Source organism: Beta vulgaris, chromosome 8 (genome assembly GCF_026745355.1).
Source record: "Beta vulgaris subsp. vulgaris cultivar EL10 chromosome 8, EL10.2, whole genome shotgun sequence".
NCBI lineage: Eukaryota > Viridiplantae > Streptophyta > Magnoliopsida > Caryophyllales > Amaranthaceae > Beta > Beta vulgaris.
The window spans coordinates 5,055,018-5,076,264 of record NC_079209.1 but is presented as its reverse complement, the minus strand read 5'-3'; the positions used below and the strand labels follow the sequence as shown (position 1 = coordinate 5,076,264).

The following is a 21,247-nucleotide window of genomic DNA, read 5'->3' as shown; positions in this document are numbered from 1 at the left end:
GTGTTGCCCGTGTATAGCACCGTGTGGAGTTCGTAGGTCCAACCATTACTCTACTAGTGATTCATGAATATATATTCTAACGAGAAGACTAAATTTATCTTTTATAGAAGGCCATCCATCCGGCATCTGCATTGATAGAGATTCTTGTATATATCTCAAATACAATTACGACACCGCTTAAGACCTAGTGGTTATGGCCAACTTGTTTAGACGCGTAACGGGTGATGATGGCCTTTGTCCTCTATGCTCTTCGGACATGGAAGATTTACAACACTGCTTCTGGAGTTGCCCTTGGACCATGGGAGCTTGGCTAGATGGTTTATTGGGGGCTTTCCTACCTACGAGATTACAAGTTCCCATCCATCAATGGCTCATAGCCTGAATTCTCAAATTTAGGGAGGAATATGGCCACAAGAGGCCCCTAATTCCCTACCTTTATGACTACATTCTGGGGTATTTGGTGTGCTCGAAGTAATGTAGTATTTTGCACTTAGGCGAATACAAATGTGGAGCTTAGAGTCGGCTGCTAAATGAAGGCATGCAACATCATTAGAGTCTCCGATCCTCACAACAAAGCAGGTGGACACCAAAACATTCCCAAGATCTCCTACCGGGCTTTTAGGTTGCAAATCTTGGCATTCAAATTTATGGTATTCAAGATGTCAAAAAAAATCATAGTATTCATGGCGTAAGTATTCTAATAAATGACTCCCAGGATGGACTGACGTACACAGTAAGGAGGCCATGCTTGGCCTCTTCACTCTCGAACATCTCTCCCTCCTACAGGTTGTGGTCAATCATAGAACACTAAAAGCTGTGGTATCTTATGGGCAAAAATAGAGAGGGGTATTTGAACCCTTGATAGTTCTAAACAAAGAACTATGCCGGTTTTCAGACTGGAGCTATCAACCACTCAGTTGTCACTTGTAATCCGCGCAGGTCATGTGTCCACACCGTACCCCCCTGAGTAGACGAGAAAGAAAGAATTTCTTGGAGCAACCTTCCAGGTTCCAAACCCAGGAGTAAAAGTTTTTCATATGAGTATCCGGAATATGTTTAAGTCCGCGCATGCGGACCGGACAAAAAAAAAAGAAGTTATTAAACATAAGAAAAGAGAGACAAACAAGAAAAAACTAAAGGAAGACGATACTAATGAGTGATCCATCACAAATATTTTATCGAGAGTCATGTGACAGAAAACTTTACAAATCTATTATCTATAAAAGTATATTTATTAAGACAAAAAAGTTAAGATAAATGTAAGATAATACTCCCTCTACTCATTTATAAAAGATGAGTAGCTAACTAAAATTGAATCATGATAATACTTTCTCTATAACTTTCTATCTTACCCACTTCGTACCTTGCACAACAAATAACAAAAGGTTCGGAGATAGAGTAAAGAGAACCCATCCCTTAATGTGAGTGTCTTGTAGGCTAACAAGTAGGGCTAATAATGAGGAGGCAGGGCCGCACGGGTGTGAGGAAACACCTAAAAATCTCATCCCCATCCGAGTCCTACCACCTATCTTCTATTTTGAATATGTTTCTAAGAACTTAATTTTGGTTGTGTTATGATGGTATTATTGTATTTTTTAAGTGCTCATCATGATAGTATGATACGCTATTATTATCTAGCAATCATACATCAAAGTATAATTTCAATGGAAAAAGTCAATAGTTTAGCTTCATGATGGCGGTAATATTTGTCATAGTTGACAAAAGTAGTTTTTGTACATTCATCATAGTCAACGTTTCGATGTGTAAATTTCCCCAAATAACTTTAAGCTATTGTATGTAGTGAAATATGAGTAACCAAGTAGTATTTAGTGGTTAAGTTTGTATTTCACAATCTTGAGGTTGTAGGATTAAATCATACTAGAGGCATTTTGGAGGGTGGGGATTTTTACGTACCATTCCCTCCCTACTTCCAAGAGGCCTTGCCTGCAAACCTGGGTCGAATTGACCTGTGCGAAGTTCCGGTCCAGTTAAGGCACCTTCTCTTTACCTTAAAAAAATGTAGTGAAATATGAGTGTAAATCTTTTTCAGAACGAAGCAGTAGAGTTAATTTGGCGCCAAATTTGAGAAGGAAGTAGATACGTTCTTATGCCTCAACTGGATCAATTTACTTATTTCACACAATTCTTCTAGTTATGTCTTTTTGGGAAATATTTCTTTACCCTAATCTTCATAAATGATATTGTGTTTGAAAAAAAAATGATAAAATATATATTGATAAGAAAACTAAATATTTAGCATTAATGTAATATTCTATTTTAGTTAATTGTTTTGATTAAAAGATAGACCTTGACCTTTTACACTAGGTGCGTAGATTAGAAAAATCGATAATAAATTATAGGTTAGTTGCCTTAGTAATGGTTAGGTTTATTAATAGTTATTGGTGATCAAATATTACAATTAGGGGTTAATTGTCAAACCTATAACACCCAGTGGCGGAGCCAGGATTCTCAAAGTGGGGGGACAAAATTCGACCGTCAAGCATTCGGAATTTTTTTTAAGAAAAAAACGATACAACACAAATTGTTTAATACTTGATATTTTTCATTCAAAATTCCAAAATTTGCAAACTAACATTTTCCTATAATATTGATAAACATTAATCAATTATATATCAAAATATTCCTCTTCAAACCAAACTATTCAATATTTCGATTATAAATCAACTCATATTTATAATTTCCTAATTAGAAATTCCAAATTGCAAACTACCAATTTCCTAAATCTTGAGTTCATGACCAATTACAAACCAACAACAAATCAATTTATCAATCAACAACCATACATCCACAAATCACAGATTAACATTTCACAAATCACAAGTATTATAACTCAGTATTTCACAACCAAACAATGTAAATTGTAAATATTACCTTTTAAAAAAAAACTAAAACTAAAACTTAGGGTTAAGAAAACTTACTGACTGACTGAATTGGGCATCTCAGGAAGTCACGACGGCGAATGGACGCGGGCGGTGGGGGTGGGGGCGTCGCTTTGTCTCCTGACTCCGTCGTGGCGTCACTTCCTCTTCGTCTCCTTACTCCGTCGCATTCTCGCCACTGCTCGCAACGTCGCTTCCTCTTCCTGTCTTCGCAACCGCTCGTCGGCGGCGGCTCCGACGAATGCGAATGTGCGGTCGACGTCGCCGTTCGTCGTCCCTCCTTCGTATGCGTCGCTTCCTCTTCATCTCCTACTCCGTCGCATTCTCGCCACTGCTCGCAGCGTCACTTTCTCTTGCTGACTTCGCAACCGCTCATTGTCGTCGGCTCCGACGAATGCGAATGCGAGTTTAAGGTTTCTCGCTCTCAATCTTTCTTCCTCAGTCTCTCTCTTCAGCGTTTTTTCAAAATGTTCACGCGTATGACGCGTTTGCTCACTGCAAGGGCTGAGCGTGTTTCTTTTCGATTTTTTTTTTCTTTTTTTTTCTTTTTTTTTTTTAAGAAATAATTTTTTAAAAGTGGGGGGACATCTGTCCCCTTGTCCCCCCTGCTGGCTCCGCCACTGATAACACCCGACCCATACGGATCGAGTATATCGTCACCAATGCGCATCCAGGGCCAACAACTATTATCAATTACCAACATGAGTTCTTCCGGCGTATTTTGTCCCCGCTCATGTGCACCCTGGTGAGAAACTTCCCATGAGGTCACCCATCCGTGGACTATTACTCCCAATCAAGCACGCTAAGCTGTGGAATAACTAATGAAATGAGCTCTGAAAAACAAAATGCATCTTGTTGAAATAAGTAAACTACTAATTCTCTTTAAAATAATCATCAGGGGTATTACATATACCCCCACTTGAGGAAAACAACGCTCTCGTTGCGTATAATGACTCCACATTTTCGGCCACAAAGACCTGTGGGTCTTCCCTGCCTGAAAACTAATCACATATTCGACCGCAGCCGGTAATATAGCCCCCAAAATCCTCTTACACGAGGCAGCTAACCTTGCATTAATTATCCACACGATCAGCACGCGGTCACAAGGTTGCTCTAGTATCATTTGTAACACTCGATCCATAGGTACCACTACAAAAAAAAGCTTATATAGCGACGGATTTTTGGAGACGGATATATATCCGTTTCTAATTTAGAGACGGAATATTGATAATCCGTCTCTAAATTAGAGACGGATTTTTAAATCCGTCTCTAACTTTAGGGACGGATTTTAAAAATCCGTCCCTAAATTAGAGACGGATTTAAAAAATCCGTCTCGAAATAAATTTAGAGACGGATTTTGAAAATCCGTCCCTAAAGTTAGAGACGGATTTAAAAATCCGTCCCTAAAGTTAGAGACGGATTTAAAAATCCGTCTCTAAAGTTAGAGACGGATTTAAAAAAATCCGTCTCTAAATTTACATATGAATATTTTATTCCACCTATTTAATTTAGAGACGGATTTTTAGAATCCGTCTCTAATTTAGGGACGTATTTTTAGAATCCGTCTCTAATTTAGGGACGGATTTTTGTAAAATCCGTCTCTAAATTTAGAGACGGATTCTAAAAATCCGTCTCTAAATTTAGAGATGGATTCTAAAAATCCGTCTCTAAATTCAAATACGAATATTTTATTGCGCTTCTTTAATTTAGCGACGGATTTTAGAAATCCGTCTCTAAGTTAGAGACGAATTTTAGAAATCCGACTCTAATTTAGAGACGGATTGTCAAATCCGTCCCTAAGTTAGAGACGGATTTTAAAAATCCGTCTCTAATATTTCTTCTACATATTACCAATATTATGTAGAGAAGTATACAAGTTGTATTTGGTGTAGTTGGTTGGAGCTTCTTCTCGTTTCTTTGAGGTTACAAGTTCGATTCCTACGAACAGCGATTCTTGCGACTGTGGAGTCTTCTTATCCTTTCCCTTGTAGAGCTGAACCGGGTTTACTTAAGGGATATTCCTAAATGGTAATGAGATCAACTTGAACTAGGTAGGTAATAATAGGTGATTAAATATAATCATGATGATATTAGGAACTATCGTGTTGTTAATTTCGTTTATATATTTTTTATATTTTCAGCGAATTTAGAGACGGATTTCCAAAATCCGTCTCTAAACTTAGAGACGGATTTCCAAAATCCGTCTCTAGTCTAGAGACGGATTTGCAAAATCAGTCTCTAAGCTTAGAGACGGATTTTAAAAATCCGTCTCTAAGTTTAGAGACGGATTTCCTAAATCCGTCTCTAAGCTTAGAGACGGATTTCCGAAATCCGTCTCTAAGCTTAGAGACGGATTTCCGAAATCCGTCTCTAAACTTTAGAGACGGATTTTTAAAATCCGTCTCTAACTCGAATTAGCGACAAGGGTTTTAGAGAGGGACAATATCCGTCTCTAAATCCGTCTCTAAGCCCATATAGCGACGGATTTGACCTATTTAGGGACGGATTTGACCTATTTAGGGACGGATTTGACCTATTTAGGGACGGATTTTGTCCGTCTCTAAATGGACTTTTTTTTTGTAGTGTACTCAAGTCTATATATATATATATATCACCATTGCGCATCCAGGGCCAACAAGCTGTCGTCAATAATCAACACAAGTTCTTCCGGCGCATTGTGTCCTCACCCATCCCTGGACTACTCCCAGCCAAGCACGCTTAACAGTGGGATAACTAATGAAATGATCTCCCTAAATGAAAGATTCATCTTGTTAGAATGAGTAACCTGCTCAATTCCTTTTATTAAAGCAATCACGAGTGGTACATATTACAAAAACAATTTGTATTTTGTAAAGTTATTTCTTTGGTAGAATGACAAAAAAAAACTTGCTACTTGTTAAAATATTTCAAAAGCTTTTACTTTTACCGTTATTATTCACTCCCGTGAGACCGTATTTTGCATAAGGAATAACAAAATAGTAATATGGGATCTTGTTAGATTTGTATCTATATAAAGCTCTATAATATCAGGTTACAATTTTTAATAATAAGAAATTAGAGATATTCATGATTAAAATTATGCATCAGCAAGCATATGAAATGACACGTTTCTAGTAATATAAAATGGAGAAAATTTAAATTTATGTCCTTTCTCCAGAAACTACTCCCAAACAGTAGCACTATTCCAAAAAGCTAATATATTTAACTGTTCCAAAATGCTACCTCGACCACTAAAATCTACTTTTAAATGCTACTTTATCAAAACTATTTTTTAACACTTATTAGAGTTATAAGTTGATCAAACATCTATCCTCTACCTGATACGTGGTATGGTTGCCGAACATATTACAGTTTTGTAAAAAGTAAGTCATGCACAACTTTTGTGACAAATGTCATTAACTTCTAATAATTATTACATTCTAAAAAAATTTGCAAGACTAACTGACTAAGGCTATGTTTAGTTAACCTGAAATTTTTCTGATTTGAACTTATCTGATCTAATCTGAACTTATTTTTTCTGATATGAACTGATCTGATTTACAAGATCTTATCTTTTATAAAACATATTATTACTATTATATTATTACTTTGTAATTCATTATTATGCAATACATTATAAGATCTTATTTATAGTATTACTATCATTATCATTTTATTTCTATTACAACTTTTATTATTGATAATAATAATTATTATTAGCATTATTATAAAAACAACAACAATAATTATAATCATAATAATAATAATAATAATAATAATAATTTCTAAAAATAATTATATAACTCAAGTCATTAATTTATAAGAGCACTTATGTAATGTTTCACACTTTTCCTTGAAAAAAAATATTTCACACTTGAGAAGTCGGTAGAGTCAACTCCATTTTTTCATATAAAATAAAATAAGTTATACAAACAACTATGACTTGCATAAGAAAGAAATAAATAGCGTGCACTTTCAAATAGCTAGAGAGATTTGGAATTCGGTAGGAAGAGGTATACCGAATCTAAAATTATAATTTGTATCTCAAACTTAGCTTATTTTGAAATGTGATCCGAACATAGTAGTTACGTTGTCATGAATTTGAGCTATCATATTTTATATATTTCTTACTTTTGCGTCAATTTTATGTTCTTAGCACATGAATTTTAATTTTCTATTATTTAATAACAACAAAATAACTTAATATAATGATAACAATGACATTTATAATGATAACAACAAGATTAATAATAATTACCAATATTAATAATTAATAAGTACAACAACAACAATAATAATCCTTTTGAACAAATGTACTAGTAAATAATAATACTCTCTTTTGATTTTTTTTTATTTCTCACTTAGAATCTTGACACTATTAAAAATTAGAGAGAATCTTTTATATATTTTCTCAATATAAGAAAAATATAGTCATATGGGGTCTTGTTTGATTCGTCTCAATGAGTACTTTATTAATATTCAATTATTATAATTTTTACTAGTATGTAATGAAAGATATTTAACAGTAATAATGAGTTTTTAAATATAAGCATGATTTGGTCTGATCTGATATGATCTGGTCTGATCTGATCTGAACTTATTTTTTCTGATCTGATCTGATTAGATCTGAAATAAGCAAAAATAAGGTGAGCTGAACATAGCCTAAGTCCGTTATCATATCATGTCATATTATATCATAGAATTATATCATAAGTAAAAATAAGACAATGTTCCAATTAATTTATTATAAAATAACTTTACTCAAAACTTATTAATAAGTACTCTTACCATCTCCTAATAGAATTCTTATTTATCCTTTTCACGTTTGTCAATATATGCATCATTGACATCTTTAATTACATATTAGTAAAAATTATAAACATTTAATTTCCGTAATATACTCAATGAGACGAATCAGACATAAATTACATGACTATGCCTTTTCTTATCTATGGGAAATTTCATTGAATGGTTTTTATTTACTCACAAATAGCACAATAATAAGAAATGGAAAGTCTATTGTGGGATGGTGAGACTAGGGGTATTAACGAGCCGAACCGAGAACGAGCCTGGACAGGCTCGGCTCGGCGGTCGAGAAATAATTTGAATACGAGCTCGGGTCGACTTGAGCTTGAGAACCTAATATAAGCTTGGCCAGAGCTCGAGCTACTCCATATACCTTGAGTTAGGTTGAGATGGGTAGTTGGAGTACTATTTTATAGAGAACAAAAACTTTATGTTTTATTCTCCCAGCAATGTGGGACTTTATGCGTAAGCCTTTTACATTATATAAACAAAGGTTTACATTTTGTTCCTTTTATAAAGAACATATAGGTTTTATCTTTTGTTTCTCAACCAATGTGGGACAAGATCAAACTATAAATATAACTAGGGTAGTAACATTTTACGGAGAAAAAAAAGCTATAGTTTACACTATAAACCGAGGTGGGATACATAATATTTTACGTAAAAATCCTTATTGAATGAAATTTCTATCCTGTTCACGAGCTTTCAAGCCGATCCAAGGCTAGCTCCGGCTTGGCTCGTTAGCATACCAAGCCGAACTCGAGCCTGACTCGAGCCGGTTCGAGTCGAGTTTTGACCGAGCTTTTACCGAACCAAGCTCGAATAGTTTACGAGCAGGCTTAGCTCATTGACACCCCTGGTGGGAGTATGTCATATTTTTCTTTTTTCATTTGCATAAAAAAAACACTAGTACCCGTAAGGAAAAAAAAATACTATTAGAAAAGTTCTCATTGTTCATTAGCAACGCCTCATTAGCATGTAGAAGCGGGACCAAAGAAATACATCGGAAATAAAGTTATTTAAAACGGGCCTTTGTGAAAAATAATTAGTTGGGCAACAAGCACTCTTTTCTGCTAATCTGAAGTAAATGAATTCTATGAATCAAGAGTTTCGCTATTTGGTGAACGGAGCTCCTTTCCTTCATTATACCGACACACAAGACGAAGATAAGACGACAATGGTTGTCGCGGTATAAAATGAAATAAAGTCCTAAGACTGAACTCATCACAGCAATGTGTCAAGGTGAGTGAGTTAATTGATCCGGATCAAAAGCTACGGCGTATGGATTGAATGGATTCTATCCGGCTGCACAAATGCTTCTTTGCTTAAGCACTCTGGCTTTGTTGAAAGAGGCCACGGCCCGCTGCGGGTACACTAAGAGAGACACTATCATACGAATCCTGGCTTACTAGAACTCGGCCTTATAGTCGCCAAATTCAAATAATTAGTGGAACTAGGCCCAGATCAGAAAATGACTTAACCCCAAACAATAAACTCATGACTTCTTCTAGAAGCCCCAACATCATGATGTATCATATTGGCAAAGGACGTACGCATAAAACCCATATGACGACTACCACACTAAAATATGATAATTAGCCCATACATATTAGAGCTTATTTTATATTAGAGGCTAGAGCTAACAAAACGATCATATATATTCTACGGGCTCGTTTCTCCAAGCTGGAGGGAACGCCCAATAAAATAAGTTATACGGTTCTTTTATCAGGTATTTCTGTGATTTCTTAATATTTACATGGTACCTTCGCGTTTTTCAATATCAACCAGGTATCCCTGAGGTTTCGAAAAATTCCTTAAATACTCCTGTCGTTAAGTTTCCGTCCAAATATTCATATTAACCCAAATTAACTCTAATTAACCCTAATTAAACTTTAATTAACCCTAATTAACTCTAATTAACCTTAATTAACTTTAATTAAACTCTAATTAATGCTAATTAACTATTATTAAACTCTAATTAACCCTAATTAACTCTAATTAAACTTTAATTATTCCCAATTAACTTTGAACCTCCACCCACCATCACCCAGCCACCATACCCCCGATACCCACCTCCCCACCCTCCAAAACCACCCACCACCCCACATCCCCTTCTCCCGAAAACCACCGCTACACCACCCCTGCAAACGACCCTAACCCCTCATCACCCCTCCACCATCTCCTGCGCATAACTCCCTCATCCCTCCACTACCCCCTATGCCAAACTCCTGAACCCTCCACTACTCCCTGCCACCCCTCGCACCCTTCGCAAAACTCCCTGCCACCCCTCCCTCCCCCTGCGAACAACCCCCAACAATCCACCAATTCGTGAGACTGTGGATGCCTCTGCAAGAATGAGGAACTGGGTCCCATTGTCGTTTCATCATTTAGATACTGATCTACAAAGGTAGAACTTGAAAGCGACCAAATAGGAACCACCCTACTACTTTGGTAATTTATTCAATTTTTTTATGAATTTTAGTTATGTGGATTAAAACATAATTCTAATCTCCCTCTTAATCATCAAGCACCCATTATTCAAAGAAATCTGGGTTTGAGATGGGGGTTACTCGCGAGGGGTGGGGGACGGGGGCTGTGAGACTGGTGGTTGCCGCGGAGGGTGGGGAAGGGTTTCCAATGGGGTTGGGTGGGGGTGGGGTGGGGGTGGGGTGGGGAGGTGTGGTTTCTAGTTGTGTGGGTGGGGGTGGGGGTGAGGGAGAAAATGGTTGGAAACTTATCAAATCGAAGGGGTATTTGGTGAATTAAGAATGTGACGGAAACTTAATGGCATGGGCATTTTAGGATTCTTTCCAAACCTCAGGGGTACCTCGTGAATATTGACGCGAGCGAGGGTACCAGGTGAATATTAAGAAATATCGGGGGTGGCTATATATATATAACCCAAGACAAACAAACGTCATGCTGCCACATGTACATACTCTCCTCTCCACCGCACAATCAAATGAGACATTAAGCAATAAAAATGTGTGTTTGAAGAATCGAATCCATGACCTCTTATTTGATATGATAATGCACTAACAAACTACGCTACAATACTCATGTTGGTATTTGTGAGGAAAAAATCATTTAAAGACGAGATAATATTTCTATTTTTTAATAATTCAAATACACGTTGGTAAACAATCCGGGACGTATCGCCCGGGACAAGAGCTAGTTTGCTCTAAAACTTAAAAGTTCCCGTTGCGGCCATGACCAAAAATCATCAAGTTTGATTTTATAGGCGGGAACGATAATGACAATAAATTTATAGGTTATTGACAAGTTTATGAGGAGAGAAATAATATGATTTTATTAAGGTGTGTTCAATTCAATAATGAATAATGACTACAATATATATAGGAGTACATAGGAACTCCTATCCAGAAACAATCTCTAGAAGATATATTATTCTAAATACTTATCTAACACTTATTTGAAATACATCACAAGATAATATGTTCCTAAGATAATATTATATCCTAACTACTAATATATCCTACAGATATTTATCATATCTCTAGTATCCTACTTTATCTCTAACACCCTCCCGCAATCGCAACGGCAATATACGAACGCTGCGACTGGAGGGAAAAAAATCAATAATAGTTGCAGATCAATCGGATGAACTGAAACTTCTTTTTGTTGAAGTCGATACAGTAATTTGCTATTGTCGTCTTCAATATTTTAGATTTATAGCAAAATCAGGAACGTTATTCTTTTCGAACCCTTCTTTTGCAGTCAAACGGGAATGTCGATCTTTTCGAACCCTTCTTTTGGGGTCAAACGGGAACAACAATCTTTTCGATCCCATTGAATATTATCCAATCAGGAACGTCATCTTTTTCGAACCTGTCTTATCTCGGTCAAGGAACGTCATTCTTTTCGAACCTCTTGTTGTAAAATCTCAGTTAAACGGGAACACCTTTCTTTTCGAACCCGTAAAATATAAGTTGGACGAGGGACGTCATTCTTTTTGAACCACTCGCCAAATATCAATGAACAAACATCAAACAAGATGTTGTTTTCTAGATACGACCACTGGGTGGATCAAATAACATTACCTTGGAGTTTCACCTAACTTCTCGTATTGCTTCACAATCCCAAGTGTGAACAAAATTTCATTCTCCTGTACGGAACTCCGTGCTAATAACAAAAGGAATTATGCGGTTGTTTCACCATTAGAGATTATCCTACTATCACTTCTATATTCTCATGGAGCAGAATTAAATCAAAGGGCCGGGTAATGCACCATCGAAGCACACAGCAGGACACACAACATCATCAACGCAACGACAAATTTCACTAAAAAAATTTCTAGTTTTTGAGGAGTTAACAAATCCAACCGGTGGATTTAGAACTCGAACCCACCGGCAGGAGAGTACTATTTTAGAGGTTTCACCCAAGATCTCAACTGGCTCTGATACCATGACAAGTTTATGATGAGAGAAATAATATGTTTTTATTAAGGTGTGTTTAATAATGAACAATGACTACAATATATATAGGAGTACATAGGAACTCCTATCCGGAAACAATCTTTGGAAGATATATTATTCTAAATACTTATCTAACACTTATTTGAAATACATCAGAAGATAATATTTGCCTAAGATAATATTATATCCTAACTACTAATATATCCTACAAATACTTATCATATCTTCAGTATCCTACTTTATCTCTAACAGTGATTCTGTAAAAAAAAGTTTTATGCATGGGAATTCTTGTCCATTTCTAAGTACTTATTTTTCTTCACAAATTTCTAGTACAATTAATTATGGCTTTAGAAATCGTATTCAGTGATAATATAAATTCATGGTGAGAAATACACAATTGGGGATGACGTTTCAATACCATGACATTGATACTGAAATTTCCTTATAGTATTATTGCATATAAATTCATCATTACCTCCATTTTGTGATTATAATGATGCTCTTATCTACAGTGTGTTATATAGGTAATGTACGCAATCAATTCATCTCAAGTGCCGTTTTCGTTGATGCTTTCTCGTCAGGCAATGTATCAATGAAATACCATCAAAAAAGAAAAGATCACTCACTTTCTCATTTATTCCATGCATGTTTAATTGCAAATTTTTCTAGGTTGGATACTTGGATCCTAAGAAAGCGCATTTCAGAGGATGATCCTTGTACCTGAAAAACAAAGAAAACAAAATAAAGAACTGGAAAATTCCTAAGTTTTTATTTTGTTTTAGTGGGCTAAAATTTCCTAATAGTGAGATGGTCATTTTCTGGGTTTGCCATTACATATTTACATTACTCTAGTGTAGTGGCACGGCTGTGAACTGGTTGGCTTGTTCTCACATACCACTTCAACAGCTACATGCCTACATGCATACCACCCAAGCTAAAGCTATTTGACTACGACCTTTGCGTATGAATGCACTGCATCATTTCATATATGATGATGAGCATGTCTTACTTTTGGCGGTCCACATTAATTAATTAATTAAGTTTCTATTTTTCTTATATTTTAGTTAAACTATACTTATCTGTTACATGTACCTTAATTTTCTTTAACCGGACTTATTTTTGCTAAACTTTAGTTATTTTTATAAAATCGCCTGAAACTATTAAATGCTAAGGACATATTCTCTACGACTTAATTTTAGTTCTGTTCTGTTCAATTCAGTCGCAATCAGTTCGGTTCAGTTTAGTTCTGTTTAGTTCCAATCAGTTCAATTTCTAAGTTTATTTATTATAATTACTATTAGGCCCTGTTCTTTTGATCTTATTTTCAGTTCAATTCAGTTCAGTAGTTCCTCTCATAGTTTTCATTCAGTTCTATTCAGTTCAGTTTAGTTCAGCGCAATTCAGTTCAGTGTAGTTCAGCCCAGTGCAGTACAAAAGAACAGGGCGTCAGAGCCTTAATTATAATTTAATTCAGTTCAGTTGCAATCAGTTCAGTTCAATTTAGTTCAGTTCAATTGCAATCAGTTCAGTTTAGATCAATTAAGTTTAATTCAGTTTAATTTAGTTCAGTTAAGTTCATTTTATTTCGATTGTTTTATGCTGAAAGGAACAGGCCTAAGGCTCTTTATAATATGAATGGTGTTGTTGACTTAGTCATATGGAGTAGTTTCTTTTGAGGCTCTGTAGTCCCTTTCAAAGTAGTGCTTCATGGTAGGAGTAGGACTGCCGGTTCATCTAATTAAAGGTTGCTTTTATTTGAACTTGCCTCCTTAGTCCTTACCATTAAACTATTGTGTGGTTAAGTAGTCAAATCTAACTGGCCCAAGCTATTTGATTACTACGTTCTGAAAATTACTACATTCCATTAAAATCGACCATGTCAATTTAAAAGCCGCAATTTTACTTTTCCATTCTTGATTCCAGCTGTACTTTTATAATAAGTATATTTATTTTCGATAATCTATAAAGTTCTAGTTAGTTATTACAGTAACGACAATCAATAAGGAGGATAAATTGTGTTAATATAAAATTAATGTGCTTAATTTATCAGTTTAGATAGGAGAGACGAGAGAGTGTTAAATGTTAAGAGTTCATGGTTTAGTCAAAGTATATTTGACTTAGTATCTTAATACAAGTAATAGGTTGTTAGTAGTTAGAATGTAATTAGTTAGATAAATAGGTTGTAAGATACTCCCTCTGTATTTTTTTATCTTTCCTACTTTGACTTTGCACGTTTACCAATGCACTTATTGTACATTAAATATCTTTCATTACATATTAGTAAAAATTATAATGATTGAATATTAATAAAGTACTCATTGAGACGAAACAAACAAAACCCCACACGACTATATTTTTTCTTATATATTGAGAAAAATATAAAAGATTCTCCCTAATTGTGAATAGTATCAAGATTCTAAGTGAGAAAGATTAAAAAATACAGAGGGAGTACCTTACTTTGGTTAACAGAAAATAATACAAATTACATCTTTCTTCCTCTCTCTACTTTCTCTCTCCTCTGTTCTCTCTCTCCTTCGATCTCTGCCATCTTCCATGGCACAATACTACTTCTTTCCACCATAGATTGAGAATTCTAATATGGTATCAGAGCGGGAATCGATCTTGTCTCTATAATTCTCTCATAATTCGCATCAGAGAATTCTAAATTCATTCGTTCTTCTACTTCGTTGCTTGATACAAATTTTCCCCAAATTAAAGAACCCTAATTCTGATTTACTCCTTTTTCCTACTAATTCTATTTCAACTCTTGATTTTTTAGAATCAATTTCACTCGAATTTCACAAATTCATTTTCTGGGTATTTGGAGGAACATCTCGAAATTATTGGTGATGTTCGTGCTCTTCTGCTCTTGATCCGTTTTTCTGGGTATGTGCAATTTTCTTTTTTTTCGTTTGCCTCAATTTCTAGTGTTCATCGCCAATTACTCCAACAATTTCTGGGTTCTCGATCAATATATGGGTATTTGCTTCGTTGATTCATCGTCGATTTGCATTGGTGATTCCTTCTCTTCGATTCTTGTTTCACCAAATTCGCTTAATCACTTGTTGGTTTCATGATCTTCTTCGAAAATTTCTGGATATTGTTCAAGAACTTCGGCCAAGATTTGGTGATTAATGATGTGCTCGTTTAATTTCTGTTTGTAATTGGTGATATTTGAGAATCCTTCTCTTATTCGAAGCATTGAAGATTTGGTTCTTGTTTTCGATTCAAGATTTGATCGAATTCCATGAATGAATAGTTTGAATTCCATGAACTAGAATAGTTTGAATTGAATTGATTGGTTGCAGCAAATGTTTGTGGTTCCTACTTCTGATTTTCGTGCATTCGCTAGTCAAATGGTGCATTGAATAGTTTTTCGGTTCAAGATTTTCTTCTGATTTCTAGTGATCTTTCTCGATTAGGGGAGATTTGGTGCATTGGTCGACCACTTGTAAGTTTGTTCAAGTTTCTTCAGATTCAATTTCTTGCACAGTTGAATGGATGCTTTTGTTCATCTTGACGATGGTTAATTGTGGTACTTGTTTGTTGCTAATGTTGTTGTGTGATTCTGAATTTGCTTGTTGATTGGTGTTGATGGCATGGGTACTGTATTGAAGTGTTGATTAGTGCTTGGGTGATTGGCCTCCATGATCAGTTTCATCTTTTCTTGATTTCTTGTTTACACATATTCATCATTTCTCTTTAAACATCTTCTTTGAGTTCAATATTCTCAAACACATATGTTGATCATCAAAAATTAGTTTCAGATTTCTTGATTTCATTTCTATTGTTCTGGTTCTTCACAAAACCTCATTCCAAATCAAGACATATTGTTGTTACTTTTCTTTGACCCAAATTGGTCCTTTGTTCAAGACCCATAGTTGGTCATTTGCCCATAAAGGCTTGTTGTGACCCATAGTGGTCTGTTTTTGTGCCCATTAGAGGCTTTTCTTGGACCTATAGAGGTCATTTTTGGACCCATAATGGTCATTGTTGAAGATCCATAGAGATCATTTGATAGTCTTATGACTTTATAACCTCCAAAATTTGATAGTCTTATGACTTTAACCTCCAAAATTTGATAGTCTTATGACTTTAACCTCCAAAATTTGATAGTCTTATGACTTTAACCTCCAAAATTTTATAGTCTTATGACTTTAACCTCCAAAATTCTCTATAGTCTTATGACTCTAACCTCAAATTTCTTTGAGACCTAAAAGTGGTCATTTCATATTTCTCACAATTTTTTCTCATTTCGTATTTCTCTCCTTCACAAATTCCTAAACATATTCCTCTTTTTCACTTCTTACACACTCTCAAGTTCATTTCTCTTTCCATCTGTTTTCTATGGTTGTTCTTCTTCAAGCACTAGTACAGAAAAGGCAATTTGCGTCGGATGTGAGGCGCCTATTTGCGTCGCACATGGGTCCGACGGCAAAGGCCTCGACGCAGATGACCCAGACATGATCTGCGTCGTATGCTGAGCGACGCAAATGATTGAGCTATTTGCGTCGCACCTGTATACGGTGCGACGCAGATGGCTCTCCACAACCCCAAATAATAAGGTAATTTGCGTCACACATAGCAGTATGTGCGACGCAAATCAAGCATCTGCGTCACACATAGCAGTATGTGCGACACAAATCAACCCCTCTAAGCTTGAGGGGGGGAATTAGGTAGTGATGGTTCTCTTGTTGAGATCATTGATGTGGTGTAGATGTTGGTGATTTGTTGCTTGGCTGATTCTTACAGTAGAGTATGTGTACTTAAACAGATGGTTATCAAGAAAGATCCTAGATTGATTCCTGTTGAGATTGCTAAAGCTGGATTGAAACTCCCATTAGTGGCAAAACCGTTGTCTGTAGACGGAAGTGCAAAGTCACATGAGCTCTTCCTTGCTTATGATAATGTCTCTCTATCTAAGCTCGAGCCACCACTGGTTCTTAAGGAGTTTGTTAGCCATGGTGGTGTCATGTTCAAAGTCTATGTAGTCGGAAATGCTATAAAGGTTGTGAGGCGATTTTCTCTACCTGATGTCTGCAAGCGAGAACTGTCCAAGCATGCTGGAGTTTTTCAGTTTCCGAGGGTTTCATGTGAAATGTAGTGAAATGTAGCATCTTGATGATATTGATGTATTCCATTGAAGCCAGAAGGGCTATTACATAATGTATATTGTTTCTCTTTGGTCCGTTTCAAACTGCAATGGTTGTTCCACCCATTCCAGTTTGAGGGGGGTGTTAAGAGTTCATGGTTTAGTCAAAGTATATTTGACTTAGTATGTTAATACAAGTAATAGGTTGTTAGTAGTTAGAATGTAATTAGTTAGATAAATAGGTTGTAAGATACTTTACTTTGGCTAACAGAAAATAATACATATTACATCTTTCTTCCTCTCTCTACTTTCTCTCTCCTCTGTTCTCTCTCTCCTTCGATCTCTGCCATCTTCCATGGCACAATGCTACTTCTTTCCACCATAGATGGAGAATTCTAACATTAAAAGAGTAACTAGCATACTTATATTCTAGGTTCAGACTGGTTGAAAACGGAAATAATGTTTAAGAATATAGTAAATAAGTAGAATTTTGTGAAAATAATGATAGATTAAAGTGATTAGAATTTGGAACCTTCAAAAAGTGATTTGTACCAATTACACAATCAGGAAGGATTTCAAAACTCAAATCTTTTATTAAAAAAACTCATTTGAAATGAAGGCAATGACATAGGAACTAATTCATATAATCTTGACCAGATATGAAGATATAATTTTAGATCAAAAAGTCATACATTATTTTTCATATATATGGTAGAAGGATTTGCTACAGAGAAACTTTTCAGATCTTAGATCAATCCAGAGATATGCATGAGTAAATAAATCATGCAATTAGATGTCAGATATGTTTGAACCCAAAAATATTTAATGCATAAGCTTTGATACGTACATGTCACAATATTGACTAAGCTCATCAATATTACAATCTGATCTTTACATTATAGTATCTGGTTTCCATTATTAATTCTTTTTTAACCTATGAAGAAGATAACAGTTCATAAAAAGAAAAAAAAGAGTTAACCAAGAAAATAGTCATGCTGTAACAACATTACTAAAGTCTACAAGTATGACGCCTTTTATTGGAAAGAAAAATGAAAAATTATTATTTTCATATGTACAAACATACAAGACATAAAACGAGTCATAAAATATGCTCATTTCTAGTATGAGATCGACATTTTATATGAGAACTGCGGCACTTTTTCAAGTTACCTTACAATAGAAATATAGAACAGCTCCCATTTAATTTAGCTCCTTTTTTTGAAATAGAAGATTTAGCTCCTATTTTGCCATTCACTCTTTTTCTACAAAATACTAATAATCAAGCATCTAGGGGCTGTGTACGGGTCCCAGATCAACACCGGTGAACCGGAATTTGGACTTGTTCGACTAAAATCTGAATTTTTTAAAATGAAAAATATTTTTTGCTTGGATTTAAACATATTTATAAATTAGATATAGTAAAATTTAATAATTCTAACAACAATAATCCTAAAGGCATTAACGAGTAGGTTTCCATCTTTCTAACTTTCTAACTTTAAAACTTTTTCTAACCTTTAAACTTTTTTTTTTACTAAGAAATAGAAATTCCGTTCCATCCGTTCAGACCGAAATTTTTCAAGTTTAGATCGAACCCTGGTCTTTGCTTGCGCAACCCTAAGTATCAACATTAAATATAATTAAATAATATAAGATCCTTCTTTCTGGAAAAAAAAGGAAAATGAAATCTATAGTGGTACATATTTTATGGTGTAGATGAGTGACTAAGCGTAGTGATGTAGACAAGATTCATTCGTAAGGTCCCAAGTACTATCTCTATCTACAAGACTTTACTATCTAAACTAGATGACATCCACCAAAAATACTCACATATACTCATCGAGACGAATCTAAAAAGACCACACATGACTATATTTTTACTTATAAAGAAATGAAAATAATCGATTTAAGGTAATAGTTAAATTTTCCAAAATAAAAATATAGCAACTAAAAAGAAATAGATGTAGTAACATAAAACAATAATAATAATAAAAGCTAAGTCATCTTTTAGCATACAGAAAAAGTGAGATACATCATATATCACATTCAGAAACACTAGTCCTAAACAGAAATTACTTTTCAAAGATATGTTAGTTTCTCCGCTAAGCTGGAAAACCAACTACCTTAAGAGTTAAGTAGTTCATTGGGTGCATTCACACCTAACAACGGACACAAAAAAAGCCTCATCATAACTTCTGTTGGAACTCAAGGGAACACTCAAGAAGGGGGGGTTTGAATTGAGTGATGAAATCTAATCGTTTTTCGCAAAAATCCTTTTATGGCTCAGTGCCAGGCTCTGAGCCGAACACTCGAAAATCGCTAATTTACGTTTTTGCGAATAATAAACTTGAAGATAGTAGATTTGACACAAAATATAACGTGGTTCAATCTCACCTCTGAGATCTACGTCCACAAGAAACAAAAACTCTTTTATTTCTTTGAATCCTAAAATATCAAACTCTTGATACAATACGATTCCCCTCACTACTAACCCTAGTAGTGACCCCCAACACTTAACTCTAAGTGTTGACACTCTCTATAATGTAAAAGTTACAGAAAAGAACGATCCTCAAAGATGTGCTTCTTAGTCAAGCAAATAGAGGACAATTACAATTGTGAAATAGTAACTTAAATCTGACTCGCTCAGTGCTATGCTCAGTGCCAAGGAAATAGTTTTCAGCTTTTTAATTAGACTCGATTTTTCTCTCTGAAAACGTGAGATTTAAAAGTGAATTCTGATTCCCTTTTATAAGACTTGTTTAGGGCGAAAATCACTTAAAAATATCTTTATCTTTTAATCCTTGATTTAAGGGATAAACTTTATCTTTTTCTATCTTTATCTTTTAAACAAACAAAGATAAGTTTTCCATCTAGATTTTCTTTTTCAACTCAAAGTCTTTTTATATCTAAAAATTATTTTTCCAAATCCTTTTTAGAAAATCAGAAAACATGTTTTAATAAAACTCTGTTTTATAAAAATCTTTTTATTAAAAACACGGTTTTTATTCAAAACGATTTTTTATCAAAATCTTTTTCAAAAAATCGTTTTATATAAAAACACGGTTTATAAAATCTTTTATCAAAACTTGTTTTTATCAAAATCTTTTCAATACACGTTTTTATCAAAATCTTTTATAAAACTTGTTTTTATTAAAATCTTTTATACAAGCAATTTTTTAGAAAATCTTTTTCTTTAAAAACTCGTTTTCCTAATCCCTTTTGATTTCTGATTTTGAAAACTTATTTCCTTTTTATATAGAAATATAATTTTAATATAATTATTTACTTTCTTAACTCAAAGAAGATAATAATTATATTAACTTTATATTTCTATATTAAGCACATTGCATATTGCTAAACATATTACATTTTACTCTAAAGTTACTATTCTAAGAAATTATAAACTCGAACTTCATTCTTGATTCTTCTTTTCTTCAAAGTCTTCGTTTATCAATTTCTTTCTTCATGCATCTGTTGCAACTGTTATATACTTTCATGCTATAACATATTATATTAATTTTCATCATCAAAACATAATATGTGCATAAAACATAACATGTACATGCACAACAAATTCCCCCTTTTTGATGATGATAAACCATAAATATAATATTGTTAAATAAACATTTGTTCCCCCTTAAAGTATGCATATATTCTTTTGTTCCCCCTCAAAGTATGCATCATTAATCACATTAGGGAAAGTAACATAATATCTTTCACATACGTTTTCACAAGTAACTTGGTAACCAAGATAATTTCATTCAATAGTCTAAGTATTATACCCATCTTCCCCCTTTTGACATTATCAAAAAGGAGAGCATCAACATGTTTAGCAAGTCAAAGTGAGATTTAGTCTGTAAAATAATTCAAGTAGCTCAAGCAATAAATACTAAGGATGCTGGTGCTATGTCATAATCCAACTCACAATCCGAAGTCATTAAGCAAAAATATAATCCAACTCACAATCCGAATTTATGAAGCAAGAAATAATCATGAAGGATCATGGTTAGTAGCTAAGAATGTAGGATGGAGATAGG

At 34.5% G+C, this 21,247-nt stretch overlaps 1 protein-coding gene across 1 annotated transcript; it reads left to right on the top strand.

Annotated features, from left to right (window-relative positions):
• Positions 1-16,838: 16,838 nt before the first annotated feature.
• Positions 16,839-17,225, top strand: LOC104900848 (inositol-tetrakisphosphate 1-kinase 4). Its single transcript, XM_010688377.4, has one exon. It carries the CDS (start codon positions 16,839-16,841, stop codon positions 17,223-17,225), a length of 387 nt encoding a protein of 128 aa, XP_010686679.2.
• Positions 17,226-21,247: the final 4,022 nt, after the last annotated feature.